General features: G+C 55.0%; 2 protein-coding genes across 3 annotated transcripts in view; one reads left to right on the top strand and one right to left on the bottom strand.

Moving 5' to 3' along the window:
• Nucleotides 1-1,486: 1,486 nt before the first annotated feature.
• On the top strand, nt 1,487-6,843 carry GINS2 (GINS complex subunit 2). The gene is made up of 5 exons (XM_068150898.1): nt 1,487-1,687; nt 2,637-2,751; nt 3,906-4,005; nt 5,154-5,280; nt 6,227-6,843. The coding sequence occupies exons 1-5, from the start codon at nt 1,598-1,600 to the stop codon at nt 6,350-6,352; spliced, it is 558 nt and encodes a 185-aa protein (XP_068006999.1). The 5' UTR covers nt 1,487-1,597; the 3' UTR covers nt 6,353-6,843.
• A 4,261-nt stretch (nt 6,844-11,104) lies between these two features.
• GSE1 (Gse1 coiled-coil protein) overlaps nt 11,105-21,025 on the bottom strand; it is a 112,310-nt gene continuing 102,389 nt past the window's right edge. The window contains exons 7-17 of one of the 2 annotated variants that reach the window (XM_068150823.1): nt 20,463-20,654; nt 20,013-20,335; nt 19,268-19,592; nt 16,902-17,482; nt 16,178-16,290; nt 15,482-15,752; nt 15,240-15,362; nt 14,726-15,097; nt 13,609-13,887; nt 13,124-13,227; nt 11,105-11,357 (exon numbers count right to left, since the gene is read on the bottom strand). In XM_068150823.1, the coding sequence (XP_068006924.1) occupies nt 11,223-11,357; nt 13,124-13,227; nt 13,609-13,887; nt 14,726-15,097; nt 15,240-15,362; nt 15,482-15,752; nt 16,178-16,290; nt 16,902-17,482; nt 19,268-19,592; nt 20,013-20,335; nt 20,463-20,654 (2,818 nt within the window). In that variant the 3' untranslated portion in view covers nt 11,105-11,222. The remainder of the gene's footprint in view (nt 11,358-13,123; nt 13,228-13,608; nt 13,888-14,725; nt 15,098-15,239; nt 15,363-15,481; nt 15,753-16,177; nt 16,291-16,901; nt 17,483-19,267; nt 19,593-20,012; nt 20,336-20,462; nt 20,655-21,025) is intronic. The other variant, XM_068150824.1, reaches the window with a different exon arrangement.

The raw sequence follows: 21,025 nt of genomic DNA, 5'->3' as shown, positions 1-21,025 counted from the left end.
TAGTGTCAGCAGAGTGATGGGGGGGGGGGGGGGGTGTCCCTCCAAAAACCACCATCACCACCCCCCTGGAGCTGACCTTGTGCTTGACCAAAAAAGTGGGGTGGCCAAAAGCAGAGGTTTGAAGGAGCTGGTTCCAAACAGCACTGCAAAACGGAAGCCAGCGTCGCCTGCAAATCGCCCTCACGGCCCTGCTGCCTCGGCCCCATCCCGGGAAGGGAGCCGGGGGCGATGCTTCCCGGGGAGCGGCGGCACCGGGAGAGGCGGGAGTGTGAAAGCAGATGGAAATGGAATTTTTTAATGACAGCAGCAGATGGCAGAAGACACGCCAGTGGAGTCGCAGCGTGGCGGAGCCATTTATAGAGCACCCGGTGGAGCTGCGGCAGCACCACAGGGGCTGCTCGGTTAATGCAGAGGGGTGGTGGGACCCTTCTCTTGCAGCCCTCGGTGAGGGGTGGTCAAGGGTGTCCTCAAGGCTTGGACAAAGGGCCTAGGAGAACGCCCGCAGCGAGCCTCACTCAAAGCTTGGGGTTGATCCCATAGCTGTCCCAGGGCTGAGCCCAGGGTGGTTGGGGAGGAGGAGAATTGTGGGGAGCTAGCATCATCTAGGGCCTTTCTGTTTGCATGGTGACCCACAAGCTGGGGTGCACCCCCCTCAAATTGTCCTCAGTGGTGGGTATTGGAGGTTGCAGCTGCTCAGCTGAGCTGGACATGAGTGGGTGGAGGGAGGTATGAAACAGGGATGGATGGATGGATGGATGGATGAGGGCAGGATGGAAGGGAGGATGGAGGGATTGTTTGGACAACATACTGCATGGACAGACAGCATGAGGAAGGCTGGTGGCTGCTCTAAGGCATGGATGGATGGATGGATGGATGGATGCTTGCATAGAGGGATGCATGGCTGACTGCATGGATGGACGGACAAGCTAATGAATGGAGGGAAGGGTTGGATAGGTGATGGCAGGTGACTGTGCACAGCTGGCTGCAAAGTGACAACTGGACTGCCTGCCATCCAATTGCCGCTGGCCCACACACAGGAGGGAAGGTGCCCAGGCAGGGTGAGGGAGCCCAGGCTCCTCCAGAAGGGAGTCCTCAGGCGTGATCCCTGGAGGACCTGCTTCACCCGGCCGCAAGGGGGCAGCTAATGGCAGATGCCAAAGCGCATGCGCACAGGGTGGAGGTGGGGCTGAGAGCCCCATGGAGCCCTGGCAACAAGTGCTGAGCTCTGATTGGCCGAGAGTTCGCGGGTGGGGCCCCACGATTGGTCCTTTTGCGACCGACCCAGACCTCCCCCAGAGATGATGGCAGCAGGAGCACGGCGCGAGTTGATACAGCCAATCAGAAAGGGGTGCGCCATCACAACCAATGGCAGACCAGCGTCCCCCTTGATAAACCAATCGGCGTGCTCCGCCTTGAGCCAGTCCCCGCCCCCAAGGCGGAGACAGAGAAAACGCGCGCCGCGGCGGCGGGAAACAGAGCTCTGTGGGCGGGGCCATGTCGCCGCGCAGCCAATAGCGAGGGTGGGCGCGTGGGGGGTCCGGTGCCGTCCCGGTCCCCGTCCCGGTCCCCACCCCGGTCCCCGGTTGCGGCCGCTGCTATGGAGCCGGCCGAGGCCGAGTTCCTGGCCGAGAAGGAGATGGTGACGATCGTGCCCAACTTCAGTCTCGACCGGATCCACCTGATCGGGGTCGGCGGCGCCGGGGGTGGAGGGCAGGGACTGGGACCTTGGGGACGGCGCCTGATGGTCAGGGGAGGGCTTGGAGGAGGAACTGGGATTGCGGGACAATGGCTGGAGACTTGGGGGACAGAGCTGAGGGGACGGCTTGAGGGCAGGAACTGGGGGGGTTGGAGACACGGTTTAGGGGTTAAAGCCTGGGTGGGGGCTTGGGGACAAGGCCTGGGGGTCAGGGGCTGGAAGCTTGTGGGATAGAGCCTGGGGACCTTAGCCTTGGGGACTAGGGAAAGAAGAGAGTCTGGGAGACTGGAATCTAGGGGTAGGATTTGAAGAGACTAGGGGACGGGAGCTGATGGGATTGGGAAGGAGTTGGGAAACTGGAGAACAGGAAGAGGAGATGGGTGGCATGGGGGAAGAAGCTGGAGGGATTGGGGGATGAGGATAAAGAGGACGGGCAAAGACGAGGAGAAGCAGGTTGAGAGCAGAGCAAGGCAGCCTCCCAGGAGGTTTGGGAGGTGGCAGAGCTGTCACCCCCCACCATCTCTGGTGCTTTTGCAGTGAGCAGCGCAGCCCCTGAGCCTTAGCCAAGGGCTGGGGTGGGATGCCAGGCTCCTCCCTGCTGCTGCTGTGAGCTGTGCTCCACTGCCACCCAGAGTGCCTTGGCCTGAGCCTGGAGGGCTGCGTTTCCAGGATGGATGTCACTTCTGCTATAGCTTCTGTGAAATGCTTTGAAATAGAAAATGCACTGGAAAGGTTTGTTATTGCTCCTCAAGGGAGAGAGGGAGGGTTTGAGAGTAAGAATTAGGGGAAGCAAGAAGAGGAAACTCAGATGCTATTGATTTGAGCTTTTCAAAGTCCCCTGGAAAATCAACTGTAGGGATGGCTAAGGCCAAATTAACAAAGTTCTGCAGTGTCCCACCCCTCACTATTGTCTTACTCTTGTCTTCCATTTGTCTTCCAGGGGGATTTGGGTCCCTTCAATCCTGGCTTGCCAGTGGAAGTGCCTGTCTGGTTGGCCATTAGTCTGAAGCAGAGGCAGAAGTGTCGGCTGATTCCTCCAGAGTGGATGGATGTTGGTGAGGATGGGGTCTTTCTGAGCAGCACTTGCATCTCTCATGAGCCTTGCTCAGAAGCAGCTCTGGGAACTGGGGATGATCGTGAGGAGGGACACCTTGGAGAAGTGTTAATCATTCTATGAAACCATTTACCTTGGGGGTATCAGAAATGGGAGCTTGTCTCACTCTCTAAAAAGTGAGAATTGTGGCACCTCCTGTTGGTTGTCTCAAGGGAAATGGAGAAAGAGTTAAGGCTAATGGAGCTGCAGTAAGAGGAAGATCTACACCAAGCATTTATTCAAGAGCACAGACACTAATTAACCCAAATGCTCTGTGGGTGAAGGGACCGTCTCCTGAGAGGCTCAGGGATCAAGCTGGTGTTGATCCAACCTTCTGGCATGGTGTCCCTGTCACCATCCTTGTGTGCTTCATTGTAGGAACCTTTTTCAGCCCACACATTGATTCAGTCTTGAATTAGAGTTGATCCTACAGAAATAATAATCTGGGTTTTCCTGGATGAGGGTTAAAATGTGCCTGGAGTGGCGAGGGTCTGGTGATGCCTGACCATTCACAGAAGCACAGTGTGGTAGGGGTTAGAAGGGGCTTCTGGAGGTCATTTAGTCTAACCCCTCTGCCAGCACTGCTTCACCCAGAACAGGTTGCCCAGAATGGTGTCCAGGTGGGTTTGGAATGTCTCCAGAGATGGAGACCCCATAACCTGTCTGGGCAGCCTGCTCCAAGGTTCACACCACCTTCAAAGAAGTTCTTCTTATGTGTGGGTGGAACTTCCAGTGTTCAAGTTTGTGTCCATTGCCTCTTGTCCTGAAGCACAGAGAAAACTGTCCCCATCCTCCTGACACCCCCCCTATAAGCACTGATAAGATCCCCTCTCAGTCTTCTCTTCTCCAGGCTGAAAATCCCTATGTCTCTCAGCTTTTCTCCCTAAGAGAGATGTTGTGGTCCCCTCATCATCTTCATAGCCCTTTGCTGTACCCTCTCAGCAGTTCCCTGTCCTTGAACTGGGGAGCCCAGAACTGTACCTAGTACTCCAGATAAGGCCTCACCAGTGCAGAGCAGAAGGGTAGAAGAACCTCCCTTGGCCTGCTGGCCGCACTCTTCTTGATGCATCCCAGGTTCCCATTGACCTTCTTGGTCAATTCCCGCTTGTGTTGCAGAGAAACTGGAGGAAATCCGGGATCAGGAACGCAAAGAGAACACCTTCACTCCAATGCCCAGTCCCTATTACATGGAACTCACCAAGCTGCTGTTAAACTAGTAAGTAGGAAGTGTTCTTGCACCGCTTTCCACCCCAGCACATGCTTGTGGAGACAATTTTTCAAGCTTTGGTTGGCAGCAGCCCCAGAGGGCGGGGGGAAAGCGAGAGTTAATGGAGGTTGATTTCACAGCCTGCCAAGATCTCGTTGCAGCCGTTTTCTCATGGTAACTTTTGCATTTCAGTGACTTGGGGAATTGCTTCTTCTGCGGCCTGATAATTGGGGCTGTGCCGCTTTATTGAGCGGCAGCTGAGCGGAGAGAGGCCTTGAGGAAAGGCAGCACGTTCCGTGCCTGCAATCTGTTCAGCAGCCTAAACCCTCCAGGCTCCTTCCTTGGCTTTCCTTCAGGAGGAAAGCTCTTCCCTCAGCCTAGAGAAGCAGGAGACCGGGGATATTCTGAGCCTTGAACTCCTGCCTGCTGTGAGGCATTTCACTTGTGAAATGTGCTGGCTGGTATCTTGCCCGGTGCGGGCTCTCCTGACTTTTAAGCCCTCGATTACGGCAGGGTGGTCATTTAAGCACTGGGTTTTTGGTGGTGGTTTTTTTTTGCCCTCTGGAGATGCCACTCTTGGCGTGCAGCTCCTTCCCTCACGCTACAATAACCCTGACAGCTCTGTCCCCGCGAATTGAGCTGATCTCTCGAGGTCCTTATGGCAGCTCTGAATCGCCTTAATAGGAGGATGAGGCACAATTCCTGCGGTGCTTTCAACTTAATACTCCCTGATAGAGCCAGGAGAGCGCCGAGCCGGGGCTCTAATCGCGGCCGAGCCCTTTCAATTCCCTGGCTGCTTGTGACTTTGGCCGGGTTATTGGCCCTCTGTGTACCTCGTACCAGCTGGGCAATTAAAGAGCAGAAGGATTTCTAGTGAGAACCAGATGCTGCATCCGAGCTGAGCATTCCCGGGTAAATAAACCATCCCAGAAATCCCAGCAGCAGAAGTACCAGCCCGGATTTTAATGTGGAGCTGCAGGTTGGGGTTTTGTTGGTTTTATTCTTTTCCCCCCCGCTCTCTGTAGCAAACTGCTCTGCTTATGCCTCAGAGGGCTGAAGAGCTGCCAACATCACTTACACCGCTGACATAACGTACGAGTCCCTCGCAGCCTGTTCTGATCCTTGCCGTCTCTCCCTTTCCCTCCCCTCCTCTTCAGTGCCTCAGACAACATCCCCAAAGCCGATGAGATCCGCACGCTGGTGAAGGAGACGTGGGACACCCGGATCGCCAAGCTGCGGCTGTCTGCGGACAGCTTCGTCAGGCAGCAGGAGGCTCACGCCAAGGTGCGGCGGGGGAAGAGGCTCTTGCCAGCTCTTCTGCTTGGGAGGATTCCAGATGCTGTGTGATTGTGTGTGGGCTTGTGACTGATGAGAGTTGCTCCTGAAAAATGCTGGTTGGGGCATGTTGGGTTTTTTTTTCCCCCTTTCCTGGGTTGTGGGTACATCAGTTGAGAGCTAAAGCCATATGCTGAAAGCTTGCTTTGTGCAGCCATAGAGCTGCTGAGGTTGGAAGGGACCTTTGAGATCATCAAGTCCCACCTCTCGCCCAGAGCTTTCAATCCCACCACTGCTGCTAAATCAACATCCCTCAGCACCACATCTACACAGCTTTCCAATCCCTCCCTCAGCACCACATCTACACAGCTTTCCAATCCCTCCCTCAGCACCACATCTACACAGCTTTCCAATCCCTCCAGGGATGGGGACTCTGCCACCTCCCTGGGCAGCCTGTCCCAATGCTTGAAAACCCTTTCTGTGGAGAAATGTTTCCTAATGTCGAACCTGAACCTCCCTTGGCACAGTTTGAGGCAGTTTCTTATCATCCTGTCACTTGTTGCATGTGAGAGCAGAGTGACCCACACCTTGCTCCAACCTCTGAGGGAGTTGTAGAGAGTGATGAGGTCCCCTGTCAGCCTCTTCTTCTGAAGACTAAATGACCCCAGTTCCCTCAGCCATTCCTCAGAAGACTTTTGATCAAAGCCCTTCACCAGCTTAGCTGCTCTTCTTTGGACACATTCCAACACCTCTTGTAGAGAGGGGCCCAAAACAGAAGCCAATACTTGGGGTCTGAGAGCTGATTGCAGCTTCTGATGTGTGATGGACACGGTGCTCTTGTTGCTTGTGTGCTTCTCTTTACTGGGGCTTGTCCCTTGGGTTGTCACCAAAGGTAAAACATGGGCTGCAGAGCTGCTTTCTGAGCTCCTCACAGGACTGTTATTCTCTCTATTAGCTGGATAACTTAACCCTGATGGAGATCAACACGACAGGGGCATTCCTTACCCAAGCCTTGGATCATATGTACAAGCTCCGGACTAATCTTCAGCCTGGTGAGAGTTCCCAATCCCAGGATTTTTGAGGTGCTAGCCAGCCCTCAAACCTCCCAGGAGAGGGCAGTGGGAGGGAGCAGGCTCTGCTCCTCCTGGACCTTCATCCTGCTGCCCACCACAGACCTTAAGCCATCAGAGCTTCATGCCCCTTCAGTTGCCTGCAACAACCTCCTCCTCAGCAGCCACTGCAGGCAGGCAGAGGAGGGAGCAGCCAGCTTCCTGGCTGGCTGGGAATCGCTCCAGAGCTGCTGATGGCTTGGGAGAACCCCTACACACTCCCTCTTTGCAGAGGTGGGCCTCTCCCTGGGCTTCAGGGGTCTCCTTGGCGCAGGTGATGGCTTGCCAGGCTGCTGGTTAATGATGTCAAGCGATTCTCTCGGCCCTGGAGAACCGTGGGTGTACTTCATAGAGGGAACTTCTGAGGGCAGCACAGGCCACACACACTGGTTTGAAAGCAATAAAATTCCTGGGCGGTGCTTCTCCAAGCCTTGGAGAGAAAAAAAAGGCGGGCGGGGGGGGGGGGGGAGGGAAGATGTGCGGGCAGTGAGAGGTGTCTGCTGCTCTGCTGGGGAGATCAGCTGGGAAGCAGATCCATCTGCTCTGCAGAGAAGGACAAAAGAAAATTGGGGGGGGGGGGGGGGGAGGGCGGGGGGAGTGGGAGGGTGGTTTTCCCCTCTGCAAAGCCAGGCTGTCTTATAGTATCATACATCTGACTTCTTTTTAATTGGGAACTGTATAAAAAAAAAAATAAATAATAAGCCGCTAATTGCAGCTGAGCAAAATCGCCTCAGAGTCCCCGCGCTGTGCACGCCGAGCGTCCAGGGGTTAAAGCCTGCCTGGAAAAAGCCGCAGCTCTCCTTTGGCTCCGGCCCCGTTCCCCTGCGGCACAGCGACAGGCGAGGGCAGGATCCTCGATGGCAGATGGATTTATTACGGGCAAAGGGAGGGTGGGGGTGGGTGTGTGTGTGTGTGTGTGTAAGGGCGGGGGGGGGGAAATGCCAGCTCGAACCCTGCCTGCCATCTGTGCCCTGCCTTCCCCTGGCACCACGGGCAAGGCTGGGACACGGGGAGGGTGGCAGGAGCTGGGGGGGAGGCTGGAAGCGGGAGACAAAACCCTTTTGGCGTCATTGTGGAAGAGTTTATTATTCTTGTTGTTATTATTTTTCTTCTTTTGGATGTTTTCAGAAATTACAGCCATATATTCATAAATACCTAATTACTACAGTCAACAAATCATATATTACATTACAATTAATTCAAACAAGTACACTTAGAACATGGGGGTTGGGGGGGGGGAGGGGGGAGGGAATTTCTCCTTATTGGGGGGTTTTGTTTTGCTTTCACAGCATCTAAACTGCTTCCCCCCACCCCCCTCCTTCCCTCAGGCTCTGCTTTCCTTTCCCTCCTTGCAGCCCTCCCAGGCTCTGCTGCAGCTGCTCGAGTGATTCAGCACCGGAGGGGGGGGGTGGGGGGGGACACACGTACAGCCACTCACCACGGCCCCCGGGTGAGGAGGGGGGATAATTCTGAGAAATTGGTCCAAAACCCCCGTGATTATGAGCTGCTGAAGGGGGGGGAGGGGAGGGGGCGCGGGGGGAACCCTCAGTACTGGAGCCTCTATGAGGAGGCTACATCCCAGCCAGGCTCCCTGCCCACAGCTTCCTTGCAGCGAAGGGATAAATTGATGATTTTCCATCCCTGGCTTCTTCCCCCCCGCCCCCCCCCCCCTCTCTCCCCCCTTCCCCCCCCCCCCCCCCATCCTCTCCACCCTGTTCCCTCCCCACCACCACCACCTCCAAGCACAGGGGAAGGAAAAAGAGAGCAGAGCAGCAGGGAAAAAAAAAAAAAAAGAAGAAGAGCGAATTTCGTGGTGTTAAAATTCATTGTGAAGCCCGGAGCTGGCAGCGGCTGGGCCAGAGGCTGGCGATGCAATTGGGGATTTAAAAAAGATTAAACTAATTTCTGTCACAAGGGCATTTTGCTTTTTAATCTACCACCAGCTCCTTTTTTTTTCCCCTTTCTTTCTTTTTTTTTTCTTAAGGGTGAAGCCAATGGGAGAACAGGGAGTGGGGAATCGGGGGGGGGGGGGGGGGAAGGGGGTTTAATGCTTTCTTTGCAAGTGCAACAAGGGAATTTAAAGCAGAAAGCAAGAGGTCACCTTTTCCCCTGGGTGTGAGCTTGTCTCCTGGTGACTTGAAAAAAAAAGGAATTATAATAAATAGTTTTAAAATAATAATAATAATAATAATAATAATAATAATAATAATAATAATAATAATAATAATAATAATATTATAAAGGCTTCCTGGGGGAGTTGGGGCACGTGATGATTAAAAAAAAACCCCATAATTGGCTAAAACAACAAAATGGCCCCACGTGGGGGTGCCAATCCTGAACCTCCCCTCCCAGCCTGGCACTGCCAGGGTCTGGGCAGGAACAGCTTGATCCAGCTTGTCCCCGTGGTGCCACCAAACCCCTGATCCCACGGGCAAACCCCCAGCTCCTTCCCAAATTCTGATTGTCTTAGGTGCTTTGGGGAGGGGGATAAGGGCACCCCAGGGGGATCAGGACATCCCACCCGTCCCCAAGCCGTCACCACGCGTTGCTTTGCGGCTGTTGAGGGATGGAACCCCGCCAAGGCAGAGAAAAAACCACCCAGCGCTTTAACGCCCAAACCTGCCCTGTTGGAGCAGGATAAAAAACCCCACCAAACAACAAAAAAAAGACCCAGAAATCAAAGGGGAAAAGGTTAAAAATGAGGGAGAGGGTTAAAAATGAGAGAGTGGGTTAAAAATGAGGGAGTGGGCTAAAAATGAGGGAGTGGGTTAAAAATGAGGGAGAGGGTTAAAAATGAGGGAGTGGGCTAAAAATGAGGGAGTGGGTTAAAAATGAGGGAGGGTTAAAAATGAGAGAGTGGGCTAAAAATGAGGGAGTGGGTTAAAAATGAGGGAGGGTTAAAAATGAGGGAGTGGGCTAAAAATGAGGGAGAGGGTTAAAAATGAGGGGGAGGGTTAAAAATGAGGGAGTGGGCTAAAAATGAGGGAGTGGGTTCAAAATGAGGGAGAGGGTTCAAAATGAGGGAGTGAGTTCAAAATGAGGGAGAGAGTTCAAAATGAGGGAGGGTTCAAAATGAGGGAGTGGGCTAAAAATGAGGGAGAGGGTTAAAAATGAGGGAGAGGGTTAAAAATGAGGGAGAGAGGGCAATAGAAGGGCTCAGCTCTGGGCTCCCAAGGGATTGGTGGTGGGGACAGCACCTGCCCCCGCTGGAAAAAGGGGATTGCTTTATCCTGGTTTCTTAAGTTCTTTTAAAACACTTCACTATCTTTTCTGGCCTGACCAGCAGCAGTACAAACACTTAAAAGCGAGTTAATCCTTTTAGCCAACAAAAAAAAAGGAGGTGTAGGGGGGGGGGGAACAAAAAAAGAACACATTAAAAATAAAAAAAGGGGGAGAAAGAAAATAAAAAAGGGGAGGAGGGGAAAAAAGGGGAGGGGAGGGGGGGCAAAAAAACCAAAAAGCAGAAACATCATTAAAAAAAGGCAAGCTTTTTATAACAATAATTAAAGTAATAAAAACATACAAAACTTTTTCTTTCTTTAATATATATATACACAGTACAAGGCTGAAGCACCTTTTTTTTTTTTCTTGTCTTTGTTTTTTGTTTTCCTTTTTTTTTGTTTGGACTTTGTGGTCGGTTGGTTGTTTTGTTTGCCCTCAATCACCAAAAGCCAGAAGGGAGGTGGAGGAAAGCGGGGGGTGGGGGTGGGGGGTGGGGGGTGTCTGGCTCTGACCCCTGCTGGGCCCCACCCCCCCACCGCATCTCTCTGCCCCTTCCCCCACCAAACAGGAACCAAAAAAGGGGAGGGGGGGGGGGGGAGGGGAGGAAAAAAAAGGGGACCTTCAACCAGTTTATTGACTTTTATTGGTTTATAGCGAAGTGCATTTCCAGTGGAAAGCCCCGGGGTGGGGTTAGGGGGAGGGCGGGAAGGCTCCTGGGGATGGCGGCGGGGGGAGGTTTGGTTTGGGGTAAACTCGTGGCGGGGAGGGGGTTAAGGGGGCTCGGTTGGCTGCGGGCCGGCCCATCCCACACCCAGCCCCGCGGGGGGGGGGGGGGCTCCTCCGGCTTTAGTGTTGGTGGTGGAAGATTTAATTGTAATTAAAAAACAAACAAACAAACAAAACAACGAAAAGAAAAATGAGCTCTATAAAGTGTGGGCGGGTGAAGAGGGGCTGGGGGGGGGGGGGGAACACACACACCACCCTGTGTACCCCCCCACTCCCCCACCAAGGAGGGTCTGCTGGCCGTCAGAGGTGGGCTCCCGTGCTCCTTTGCTTCATGCATGGCACATTCTCCATTTTTATTACTATTATTATTATTATCATTATTGTCAGGGGATTGATTTATTATTGTTTGTTTGTTTCCTTTTGTTTGGTTGTTTTGGGGGTGGGTTGGGGTTTTTTTTTTGTGTGTGTGTTTTTCTTGTTCCATTTTACTTTTTTAACCTTTTTTTTTTCACTTTTTTTTTTTCTTCCTTTTTTTTCTTCCTTTTTTTTCCTTCCTTTTTCCTTTCTTCCTTTTTCCTTCCTTTTTTTTTCCTTCTTTTTTTTCCTTCCTTTTATTTTCCTTCCTTTTATTTTTCTTCCTTTTATTTTTCTTCCATTTTTTTCCTTCCTTTTTTTCTTCCTTTTCTTTCTTCTTTTTTTTTCTTCTTTTTTTCTTCTTCTTTTTTTTTCTTTTCTTTTATTTTTTTCTTTTCTTTTATTTTATTTTTTTTTCTCTTTTTTCTTTTTTTTTTTTTTTTTTAGCTTCAAACCTCCCAGTGAAAAATATTTAAATATTCAAGGTAATAAAATAGATTATTATTTCTAGACTATATGTTCGGTCTAGCCCAAGGAGCGTCACCTGGGATACCCCTTGAAATAACCCCTAGACCACTGCATTGCAGGCAAGGCAAGGCACTTCCGCAGGTGATCCAGCTCGGCTTGCAGGCGCTCGCGCTCCGACACCATCTTCTGCTTCTGGGTCCTCAGTTCCTGCAGGCAGGAGATGACACGTTGTCAGAGCAAGCAGCCGGGGGGATGGAAAACGGGGATGCAGAGCCTGGGAGGATGCTGGCCTCTCCTAAGCGCCCCGCGGGGCACTGTGGGGTGGGATTCGCACAGAATCAGGCGGGGAAATTCAGGTTGGAGAAGACCCTCGGGACCGACAGGTCCAACTGAGGACCCTGCTCTACCAAGTTCACCCCTAAACCATGCGCCCAAGCACCACATCTAAACGACCTTTAAACATATCCAGGGTTGGTGACTCAACCACGGGATCACAGGATGTTAGGGGTTGGAAAGGACCTCCGAAGATCGTCGAGTCCAACCCCCTTGCCAGAGCAGGACCATAGAATCCAGTACAGGTCACACAGGAATGCATCCAGATGGGTCTGGAAAGTCTCCAGAGAAGGAGACTCCACAACCCCTCTGGAAAGTCTCCAGAGAAGGAGACTCGACAACCCCTCTGGAAAGCCTGTTGCAGTGCTCTGTGACCCTATGTGGTGGTGAGAGAAAGTTCAGCTCTCCCCCCCACACAAAGAAACCAGCCAGAGTGTTCCAGCAGCTGTCCCTTTCTTAAAGGCACAGCCTAAAACGGTCACACCCTCACAGTGAAGAGGTTCCTCCTCCTGTTGAGGTGGAACCTCCTGTGCTGTAGTTTATATCCATTGCCCCTTGTCCTATCACAGGGTGCAACTGAGCAGAGCCTGTCCCCTTCCTCTTAACACCCAGCTCTTAGGTATTTATAAGCATTTACTAAATCCCCCCCTCAGTCTTCTCCAGACTAAAAAGCCCCAGGGCTCTCAGCCTCTCCTCATAGGGCAGTACTCCAGTCCCTTAACCATCCTGGTAGCTCTCTGTTGGACTCTCTCGAGCAGATGAGATGCCCACCTCCCTGGGCAGCCCATTCCAATGCCTGACCTCTCCTTCTGTGAAAAACATTTTCCTACTGTCCAGCCTAAACCTATCCTGCTGCAGTTTGAGGCTGTTCCTTCTTCTATCACTAACTACCTGTAAGAAGAGACCAGCACCAGCCTCTCCACAACATCCTTTCAGGTAGTTGTAGAGAGCCATGAGGTCTCCCCTCAGCCTCCTCTTTTTCATCCCCAGCTCCTTCGGTCACTCTTTCTCAGATTTATTCTCCAGGCCCTTCACCAGCTTCATTGCCTTCCTCTGCACTCACTCCAGCACCTTGATATCTCATTGTATTGAGGTGCCCAAAACAGAGAGGTATAATTGTTTTTTAATGGATGGGGTATTGGGGGTGGATGGCTGTGTTATGGGAAGGTCGTAGGATTGTGGAATCATAGAAGGCATTGGGTTGGAAGGGACCTTTAAAGGTCACCTAGTCCAACCAGCCTGAGAGGGGATCTGCTTAATGCTCAGCAAGAGCTAAAGTGGGGGGAGCAAGAGGATGGGGCCAGACTCTTCTCAGGGGTGCACAGTGACAGAACAAAAGGCAATGGGCACAAACTGGAACAAAGAAGTTCCATCTGCACAGGAGGAGAAACTTCTTTGCTGTGCAGGTGCTGGAGCTGCCCGGGGAGGCTGTGGAGTCTCCCTTGGAGAGATTCCAAACCTGCCTGGACATTGTCACTCTGGGCAAGCTACTGTGGGTGACCCTGCAGGGAGGGTTGGACTAGATGTTCTCCAGAGGTTCCTTCCCACCCCACCACGCTGTGAGGTTGCATGCCCAGGAGGTTGGGTGCCTGGCAGAGGTTGGTTGCCCGGCAGAGTTTGGGTACCCAGGCCCCACTCACCGCCATGCTGTGCGAAAGCTGCTCTGCCGTCAGGCTCAGGCTGTAGTGCTGGGCCTCCAGTCGCCGGCACTGGGTCTGCAGCACTTGGCGCTCCAGGTTTTGTTCTGCAAGAGCCAAAGAAGAAGATGAAGGGGTAAGTGCCAGCTCTTCCAGCTTCATGTGCAGCACAGGACCCTGCCCGAGCACCAGAGGATGCCAGCCCCAGCAACAGTGATTGCCTCCAGCATCCCAGAGCATCCCCAGCCCCTGCACTGCCCACAGGAACAATGTAAGTCCCACTGGGAATATGCCCTGCAGCTGTGAATCCATGAATTTTTAATGTAGACATCAATTTTCACCAGCACTTGTTGCTTTTGTGCTGCTCCTGCATTGCCAGAGAACCCTCAAGCACTTCCCTATCCCATCCCAGTGGGAGCTGGAGATGCCTGGTTGGGGAACAAAACAAGGGTTTACCCTCCCTACCCTGATCCCTCCCCATCCCCTACCTTCTATATGTTCCTGGTAAGCTTCAAAAATTGCCTCGATCCCTTGCCACTTGGGCCTGGGGTACTCTTCCTCCTCTTCCTCGTCCTCCTCCTCCTCCTCTTCCTCGGAGGCTGAGTCGCGGGGCAGGGGGGGCAGCGGCCGGTGGGGCAGTGTCCCCTCGGCTGTGCCGTTGTGAGGGGGCCCAGCCAGGCGGCTGGAGGCCTGCAGCTCAGGGATGTTGTAGTGGATGGAGGCATCAAGCTTGTGGTTCTGCTCTGCCGTCAGCGCCGACGTTCCCCCTGTGGGCACCAAACATCAGGCCCGTGCCCACCTTCCGTGTCCTCAGTGTCCCCCCACTGAGGCTGCATCAAGAAAGCTGCTACTCTCAAAGTATGAATTTCCACACACCCCCAGGCCATCGTGGTGGGGCTACAGCATCAAATCATAGAATGGTTTGGGTTGGAAGGGACCTTGAAGGTCATCTAGTTCCAACCCCCTGCTAAGGGGAGGGACACCTTCCACTAGAATGTGTTCTGTAGGTTTTCATCACCCGCCCCCACACTGAAGTAACCTTATTTTCCTCACTTACTGAAATGAATGAGTCACTCAACTGTTTTAGTTGGAAGAGACCTTTAAGATCAAGTCCAACCATTAACCCAGCACTGCCAGGTCACCACTAAACCATGTCCCTCGGCACCGCATCTGCACAGCTTTGCAACCTCTCCAGGGATGGGGACTTTACCACTGCCCTGAGCGGCCTGGTCCAGGGTTTGACAGACCTCAAGAAGAAAAAATTGTTCCTCATGTCCAACCCAAACCTCTCCTGGGGCAACTTGAGGCCATTTCCTCTTCTCCTACAGGTTGCTCCTTTATGAGAAGAGACCAATCCCCATGTGGCTCTGAGCTCCTTTCAGGCAGCTGTATAAGCTGAATGAGTTTGGAGGAGCTGCATTATCCCAGCACCCTATTTTTATCTTCATCAGTGAGCTCCTGGGATTCTCCAGCAACAAGGCTGCTGGTGAATTTTATGCCCTTGGCAGTTCCAAACCCCAGTGTGGGGAATGAGGAGGGGTCTCCCACCCCACAGGGATACCAGCTTGGTGTTAGCTAGCCTGCTCCCCACATCCCTTCCATTACCTTTGTGCTTCTGCAATGCTTTCTGGGTGGACTGCAGCACCGACTCATGGAACTGGTGGGCAAACTCCTCAGCAATGAAGGGCTCCCAGGGCTTGCTCTTGCCATTCATACTGTGGGACAGCGGCACTGGGATGTCCTTGGGGAGGGGACCTCTGACATAGCTGAGGATGCTTAGCGCCTTCTTGCCAGGGTGCCCATCATTCAGATGGGGCTTCTCCGCTAGCGTGGTGGTTGACTCCTTGACTCTTGGTAGCTCCTGGGATCTCAGCTGATCTAACCTGCTGGGTTCTGCTGTTTTCTGTGCCTCTGGCACGGAGACAGTGATTCCCACAGGTTTATCAGGATCCAGCAGGAGTGGTGGCACCGGTGGCTCTTTGGGCAGAGGAGGAACAGAGTTGGCTGCAACCAGGGGCCGTGTCCCCACCAAAACATCCAGACAAAGCTGTCCCCATCCCAGCAGGCAGGGGGATGGTCCCAACCAGCTGAGAGCCACACAAGGACTCGGGGTTCTTACCAGTTGCGATGCTGCTGGGGCTGTCCCGCGGGGAGCTCTTTACCACCACAGCACCCGGCGTGGTCTTCTGCTTCATGGCCTGGAGCATCTCCACCAGCTTCTCCTTGTCTGTGGCATGGGAAGCTGAGGTTTAGTGTAGCCTCCGCTCAGCAGAGCAAGCTCACAGTCCCAGGTAGGACCCTCAAGACCAGGGAGCGGGGAGGACCCAGCAAGCCAGGGCATGCACGGGGCATGGCTGTTACCTTTCCTCTTGTCGGCGCTGATGTGTGTGAGGTTGAAGATGGTGAGGAAGCGCTTCTTCTCCTCGAAGTTGGGGCTGTTGTTCATCTCGTCGGGGCTGTAGCGGGTGGAGAGCGGCAGGCGCGGGGAGGGCGTGCGGCGCTTGTTCTGCACGGTGGGCGGTGAGGGGCTCCGCTCCCGCAGCATCCGCCGGCGCTTGCGCCGCTTCTGGCTCAGCAATTCTTCCTTCTGCTGCTGCGTGGTGAGGCCAAAGAGCTGCAGGAACTCCAGCTTCTGGGGTGTCAAAATGAAGAGCAGAGAAGGGTCACCCCTAGAATAGTCCCTTGTCCACATTCCCATCCTCATCTCCATCTCCATCCCAGTCCCCATCCTCATCTTTATCACCATGTCTACCCCCATCTCTATCATCACTATCACTCTCACCCCCATCCCCATGCTCATCCTTGTCCTTATCCTCATTCCCATTCCCATCTGCATCCCCATTCTCATTCCTATCACAATCCTCACCTCTGTCCCCATCTGTCTCTGTTCCCATCTCCATCCTTATCCCTGTTCTTGTCCCTGTACCCATCCCCATCTCTGACCCCCAATGTCTCTGCACCCAACCGGTGGCAATGGCTGTCATGCAGCACCAGAAACTGTCGCCCAAGGAGGAGCTGCTTCCTCGGGAGACAGAGGACACTGAGCAGCAGTTGTACCTCAGAGGATGTGTCCAACTTCAGTGGGGGCTGCTCAGCCACGCAGCGGAGATGGGCTCGCACCTCCTCCTCGTCACTGTCGTCACAGGAGTCGTCCAGGTCGTAATAGTAACCTGGGGATGGGGAGAGGCTGGGGTGAGACTGGGGAAACCATGGGAGACCCCACGGGGAGCCTGCTGAAACCCCAGGGCGTCTATTTGGACCCCTGAGAACTGGCTGAGACCCTACTGGGGACAGTGGCATAGCAGGGTGCTGGTGCAGTGAGACAGAATGAGTGTGAGCAGTGGGGGGGGGGGTTCAGTGTGGGTCTCAGCAGGGTAGCAGGTGTAACCCAGTGGAGCCTAGCATTGCTTTGGGACTGGTGGCAGGGGCTCAACAGGTGGGTTAATAGGAAATGTCTGGGGGGAGGCTGCGCTGAAGCCTCCATTCCAGCTGGGTGGGGGACAGCAACACCTGCCTGCCACCCCCGCCCTGAACACTCCATCTCCTCCTCACCACCATCCTCATCCCCGCTCACACAGCTCCATTAATATTTAAACCCCACTTATTAGCCTCAGTTCATCATTTATTAATTGGGCACGTCTAGAGCGCAGGATTTACCGCGGGAGGGTTTCCATCGCAGGCTGCCAGCGCTCCCGGGAGACCCAGCAGCTGCCCTCCCCACCACCACCAGCTCCCGGTACTGGTTTCTGGGGGGTCCCTGGAGCGGTGCAAAGCCTCTCACCTTTCTCACGGGCCTCTCGCCGCCGGCGCTCCTCCAGGTCCAGTTTGCTGACCAGCCTGCGGTGCTGCTGCACGAACTCATCGTAGATGTACATGGGGTCCTGGGCACGGGGCTGTGGGGGTCGGTAGGGTGAGCTGGGCTTGGTGGCCTCGGTGAAAGGGGTGGCTGAGGGTCTTTGTTGGCTCAGGATGCTCTGTGTGGATTTCTCCAGCTCGGCTAGGAAGGGGGTGTGGGTGAAGACCCCATGCTCCGGAGCTCCAGGGTCTCGTCCTGGGGGGTATTTCTCCAGAGTGTCCCTCTTCCTCGCCCCCTCCTCCAGTTTCTCGGGGCAGAAGACCCTCTCCATCTTCACCAGTGGGATGCCCTGACGGCTGGGCTCGAAGGGGGTTGGATGGCTATGGAGACTGTGGGGCTCAGGGAGGCGTCGAGGTGGGTCTGGGGGGGTCTCCATCAGCGAGACGGGGTTCCAGAGGGACGTAGTGACAGGGTGGTGCTGGGGCTTGGGGGAGATGAGAGGTGGTGGCCCACCAAAGTGCTGCCCTGGCTCCCGGCTGCTTGGCTCGTGGCGGCTGGATCCTGACCTGTGGGGAGAGGAGAGGATTGGAAAGGTGAGGGGTTGGCAAGGATGCTGGAGAGCCGGTGGCACCCTGGCACCAGGTGGATTTGGGGGGGAGAAATACAGCAGTTAGAGGCATCTGGTGGGGCTTGTGCATGCTGGGCAGCCATGCTGGTCCCCTCCTGTGCCACCACCCAGAGAGATGGGGGGCAGAGTTAAGACAGAGTTAAGATTGAGCAGGCACATTGCTGCATCCCAAAGGTGATGGGCAGGGAACCTCAGACTCAACCCCACCGTGGGGACAAGAGAGCCACCAGTCCTGCCCCAACCCTGCTCTCCCTGCAGCAAGGGCAGCACCTCGGTGCTACACTCCTCCTCCTCCTTCTCCTCCTCCAGCCGGGGCCGAAGCCAGCCTGTTAGCAGGATAAATATTTCATGTGCCCAAGCTGTGCATTTAACGCTTTTCTGCTCCAGCGCCCCGGATCTCCCTGCATGGAGCAGCCAGCTCCACTCGGCGCCACCAGCGCCACCACGGCACTGCCATTGCCACCACGGCACCGCTGGTGAGAAGCGTCACCCACCCTGCTGGGACTGGTCCTGCTCTGTTCCTCCTGGATCTGGGAAGCCCCACAATGGGGATGGGAATGAGGACAAGGATGGCAATGAGATGGGGATGGCGATGGAGAGGGGGATGGAGACAGAGATGATGGGGACAAGGATGGGGATGGGAATCTGGATGGAGACTGAGATGAGGATGGGGACTGGGATAGAGAGTGAGATGAGGAATGGGGATGGAAACAGAAAATGGGAATGGGGACAAGAATGAGGATGGGAATGGGAGATAATAGTAGGGATTGGGGTAGAGATGAAGATGGGATGGGGACAGGGACAGGGATCAGGATGGAGGTGGGGAGAAGGGTAATGATGAGGATGAGGATGGAGATGGCATGAGGATTGGAATCAGGATGCAGCTGGGGACAAAGATGAGGATGGGGACTGGGATGGAGATGTAGATGAGGATAGGGACTGGGATTGGGATGGAGACAGAGTTGTGATGAGGAAAGGGATGAGCTATCCCCCCAGCTGCAGGTGTTTTGGGGTGACCTTGCTCTCTCCTCTCTGATTTAGGGCAGGAGGAGCGGATGGGGAGGAAAGCCTGCAGCGGGCATTCGCCTTTGTGCCGCCCAGCGATCTGCTCCTTATTATCCGTGATGAGCTGCACTAATCCCCTGGATACCCAAAAATAACAAAGGGAGCTGGCAGCAGAGCTGCTGGATGAGCCCACACCGCTTAAACACTCAGCAGTGGCAGTGAGCAAGCCCCTGGCAATCAGGGGATGCAGGCAGGCTTCTCTGCCCACCCCAGACCAACCCCTAAATGGGGTGGATGCCCCCCCAAAACAGGGCTTCCCACTGCCTGGGTCTGCTGCACGGCAGGGAGCTGCAATTAGCAGTGCCGGGTGACTGGGCAGCACCTGGCCACTCGCCGCTGGCCCTGGGCCACCTCCTGGGCTCGCCGCCTGCCGCCGCGCAGATGTCGGGCACCGGCACCGCCCGGCACTGCCAGCACAGCCGGCCTGGCTGGCACCGAGTGATGGGGACCTGCTGGCACCGGATTCTGCTCACAGGGATGTGCAAGGAGCAAGGAGCACGGCTGGCTATTGAACTGGGGAGGGGAGGGGGGGCTGGAGCTAGCTAATGGGGGGGTATAAAGCCAGAGGGAAGGGGGTGAAAATCCTACTACAGGGATGGATGTGAATGGGATAACGCAGCAGGGGTTCGGGGGGGAGCAGGGCTGGCAGAATCCCTACCTGGGGTGCTCAGGACGGTGCTCGGGCTCGGGCTGGCTCGGGGCACGTCCCATGTCGAGGTGCTGCTCCAACACTTGTTGCCGAAATTCCGAGACTTGGGATTGGCGATCTTCCTTCTCCTGGCGCAGCCGGCGCTGCCGGGCCAGCCACTTCTCCTCCTCGTTGGTGCGGTGGATGAGCAGGGCCGTGGCTGCGCTGCTCCCCGGCAGCGGGAACACATTGTGGTTGGGGATGAGGCTGGGCACAGGGTGGTGGGAGGCGGGTGGCTGGTGCAGGGGGTGCTGGATGGGCTTTGGTGTCGGCAGCACTGAGTCCTTGAGTTTCTCTGGGTTGGAAAGCAGGTGATGGAGAGTCAGGGCACAGACAGAGGGGGCTACTCGCAGCCATTATTGGCTCCCAGGGTTTTTTGGGGTGCACAGGGTCACTCTGAGCATCTCTGCAGGCAGGAGGCACTCAGAGTTGTGAGGCCAGTCAGAGCTTGACATAGAGGGGTTGCCCGTTTGCTGCCAGCCCAGCTGTCCAGAGTGCCATGGACCAAGTCAGATGGCACGGGCAGTGTGCCGCCTTGCCGAGTGCAGCTGGGCTTCTGGCACAGCGAGCTGGCAGCCAGGAGAGCCCAGCTCCATCCTGAGCCACCTCCCAGGGCCACTGACCCCCCTGGCTTTGCCATCTGGAGGGAAACAGGGATGGTGGCAAGATGTGCCAAAGGTGGCAGCCCCCCCAGTGTCACTCGTGGGGACATTACCTGGTCTGCCGGGTGCCAGTGGCTCCGCCGGCTTGCCCCGCTCCTCGGCCGGGTGTCCCCGCAGCCCGTGCAGCTCGGCCACAGGTAGGAAGGGCCCTTCCATGGCTTTCACCATGCTCAGCTCTTTCTCCCGGGCACGCTCCCGCTGCCTCTCCAGCTCCCGTTCCCGCTCCTTCTCCCGCTCTCGCTCCAGCTCCTTCTCCCGTTCTCGCTCCCGTTCGCGTTCCTTCTCCCGCTCCCGGTCGGCTTCTCGCTCCCGCTCCTTCTCCCGCTCCCGTTCCCGCTCCCGCTCTCTCTGCCGCAGCTCCTCGTCCATTTGCAGCCTTCAAAGAAAAGCCAAAAATAAACCCCTCAAATCACCCCAAAACAACCACCAGGCACCCGTGAGCATCCCCCGGGGTGCTCTGTCCATCTGTCCCCCTACCCTCAGCCATCGTCCTCTCCCCGTACCTCTCGGCAGCAAGGCTGGAGATGCGCTCGGACTGCAGGGCGGAGAGGGAGGAGTGGGAGAGCTCGGGGGGGTACCGTACCCCCGAGAGGTGCAGGTGCATGGCTGAGGGGTGCAGGGGTGGCAGCGAGCCCGGCGTTGGCAGTGGGTAGAAGGGGGACCGGAGTGCCGACAGGCAGTAGGATTCATCCATCCTGGGAAGACAGGGAATCATGGAACGGTTTGGGTTGCAAGGGACTTTGCAAGGCCATCTAGTCCAATGCACTGCAGTCAGTAGGGATATCTGCAACTAGAGCAGGTTGCTCAGAGCCCCAAACAACCTGACCTCAAATGTTTCCAGGGATGGGGAATCTCCCAGCTCTCTGGGTAACCTGGGCCAGGTTCTCACCACCCTCAGTGGTTAAAAAAAACTTCCTTCTATCTAGTCTAAATCTCTCTCTTTTAGTTTAAACTATCCCCTACTTGTTCTATCACAACAGGCCCTGCTAAAGTCTGTTCCCATCTTTCTTATTGGCCCCTTTAAGCACTGAAATGCCACCAGAGTGTCTCCCTGGAGCCACCTCCT

The sequence above is a fragment of the Melanerpes formicivorus genome, unplaced genomic scaffold (genome assembly GCF_026170545.1).
Source record: "Melanerpes formicivorus ecotype bairdi unplaced genomic scaffold, bMelFor1.0.p_v2 SCAF_20, whole genome shotgun sequence".
Classification (NCBI taxonomy): domain Eukaryota; kingdom Metazoa; phylum Chordata; class Aves; order Piciformes; family Picidae; genus Melanerpes; species Melanerpes formicivorus.
This window is presented reverse-complemented; position numbering and strand designations above follow the sequence as displayed.